This window comes from Malurus melanocephalus, unplaced genomic scaffold (genome assembly GCF_030028575.1).
Source record: "Malurus melanocephalus ecotype Western Australia unplaced genomic scaffold, MMel_1.1 scaffold_1091, whole genome shotgun sequence".
Taxonomy (NCBI): Eukaryota; Metazoa; Chordata; class Aves; order Passeriformes; family Maluridae; genus Malurus; species Malurus melanocephalus.
In genome coordinates, this window is record NW_026624323.1 from 32995 (window position 1) to 35135 (window position 2141).

Genomic DNA, 2141 nt, shown 5'->3' on the forward strand with positions numbered 1-2141 from the left:
CCCAGCACAGGAGGGACAAGGAGTGACCTTCCAGCAGCACCCAGGTGCTCTGAGCCCCTGGAACAGCAACTCGGCAGTCACAAGAGGTGGGTACCTCGTTTTTCTCGAGGCTGCACTCTGACATCACTTTATCTCCTTGCTCCTGGAAGGTGATGATGATTAACGCCACAAAGATGTTGACAAAGAAAAAAGGGAAGACAACAAAATACACCACGTAAAAGATGGACATTTCCATTCGGTAGCCAGGGCTGGGCCCCTGTTCCTCGTAGGTGGCATCCACCGAGTGCTTCAGCACACTGCAAGCAAATGCAAAGAGAGAGGAAAGGTCAACACAATCCCTGGGAAGCACCAAGGACCCCCTGAAAATCACTCCCGTGCAGGATTTTCCACATATGCTCAGGAGAAACTTGCTCCCATCCATGGGGCCGGGAAGAAGTTTTCCTCGAGGATATTTTTTAGGGAAACCCTTTGCTCTCACCATTCTGGGGGAATGGTGGAGATTTGCCGTGTCCAGATCCACAGATCCCCCCTGGCCAAGGGGAGAGGATCCAGCTGGATCTGGTTTCTCTTCTCTGGTCAACAGGGAGGGGGTAAAAGTGGGGAAAGAGGGGTATTGACAACATCCAAGTGGGGGAACACAGTGAGGGATTGGAAAAGGGAGACTGGTGCTGTTTAAGTCTTTATTTTACGGAAGAGTTGAACGCGGAGGCAGAGAAAGCCTGGCCACGCCTCGCACTCCAAAATAAAGTCATGTGCTGAACAGGAAATGTCATTTGGGGGCTGTCACACCCAGAAACTTTCAGAATGRCTCACAATACTTTTCCCCTCTCATTTTCTCACATTTCCATTATCAATTTTACCCCTGAGAAAGGCGTGCAAGTCCAAAAAACCCAAAGCGAGCGCTGAGAACTGCCTGAGCATCCCTGCGCAAACTGGGAAGTGCACCAAGAAAAACTGCCTGGTGATTCACCCAAAAGTCACAAAAAACTTTGCTGCCAGAAGACTTTTCTCATCTCCCAGGTGACCTGCTGTCCCTCAGAGCTTTGGGGACCTGCTGCASCTGCACCACCAGGTCCTGGCAGCCCTGTTACTCACGTTGGCCACCCTTCCCCYGTGGACACGGTGAAGAGCGTGAGCAGAGCCCAGAGCACGTTGTCGTAGTGGAACTCGTATTTTTTCCATTCCCTGGGCTGTGCCTCCACCTCATTTTTTTCATAATCAAGGTATTGACCCCTAGGAGAAAGAGAGATTCAGAGCCAGTGAGAGAATTGAAGCAGATCAGGAATTTCTTAGGGCTTGGGAGTATTGGGAAGCCCCAGTGGCACTGGGGATTAAAGTGGGATTTATCCTGTGCTGTGGGTTAAAGACAAAAGAGATTCCCCCAAAGTCTAAGACTAAGAAGTAAAGGCCAATTTTTGAGCCAGTTTTAGCCATGGGAGCTGGACCTGAGGTCTAGAAATGAAAGAAATTTTAATTAGGGCTTTCATTCATTCGTTAGGCAAAGCCAGCCATTAACAGCATGCTGGCCCCTAAATTGTCTGACCCCACAGAAAACTTCTGCTTGATGAAGAAACATTTCTGGCTTCTAGTCCAGGGGTGGATCAAACTCCTAAACGTTTTCTCCTAAAAAAAAAAATCCAAAACCAAAACCAAACAAAACCCCAAAAGACCAAAAAACCCTGAAAAAACAACCAACCAAAACCCAATAAATCCTAAACACAAAACCAAAACAAACAAAAAAAAACTCAACCAAACAAAAAAAACCACCATATTTTCACCTAAAAGTTTTAAATTTTTTTTTTTTTTTCAGATGCTTCTAGGGCATGAAGGACCTGCCATCTGGAGAACCCTCTCCAACCTACCCTCTCCTACAATTTCACATTCCTTTCCATGATCYATCTGCATTATTCCAAGGAATCCCACCAGCGATGCAGGAGAAGGATGGGGAAGGACAGAGCATGACAGGGCTTTTAAGAGATCCAAATCCTGTCCCTCTCCTCACTAATTAGCAGCTCGTTAACTTCTCAAGCTTCTGATTATTTATTCAGCATGTTTTTCTAATTCATGGGAGTTCTAAGAATCGACGCAACAGGAGGGAAGAGGAGCTACTTTATCAAAAACCCCACTCCTAAAAATCACTC

General features: G+C 46.7%; 1 protein-coding gene across 1 annotated transcript in view; it reads right to left on the bottom strand.

The window, feature by feature from the left end:
* LOC130586171 (voltage-dependent N-type calcium channel subunit alpha-1B-like) overlaps positions 1-2141 on the bottom strand; it is a gene marked incomplete at both ends in the record, with an annotated part of 86483 nt that overhangs the window by 27691 nt on the left and 56651 nt on the right. Inside the window, 2 exons of the mRNA XM_057386891.1 lie at positions 95-296; positions 1096-1233. Coding sequence (XP_057242874.1) covers positions 95-296; positions 1096-1233 — 340 coding nt within the window. The remainder of the gene's footprint in view (positions 1-94; positions 297-1095; positions 1234-2141) is intronic.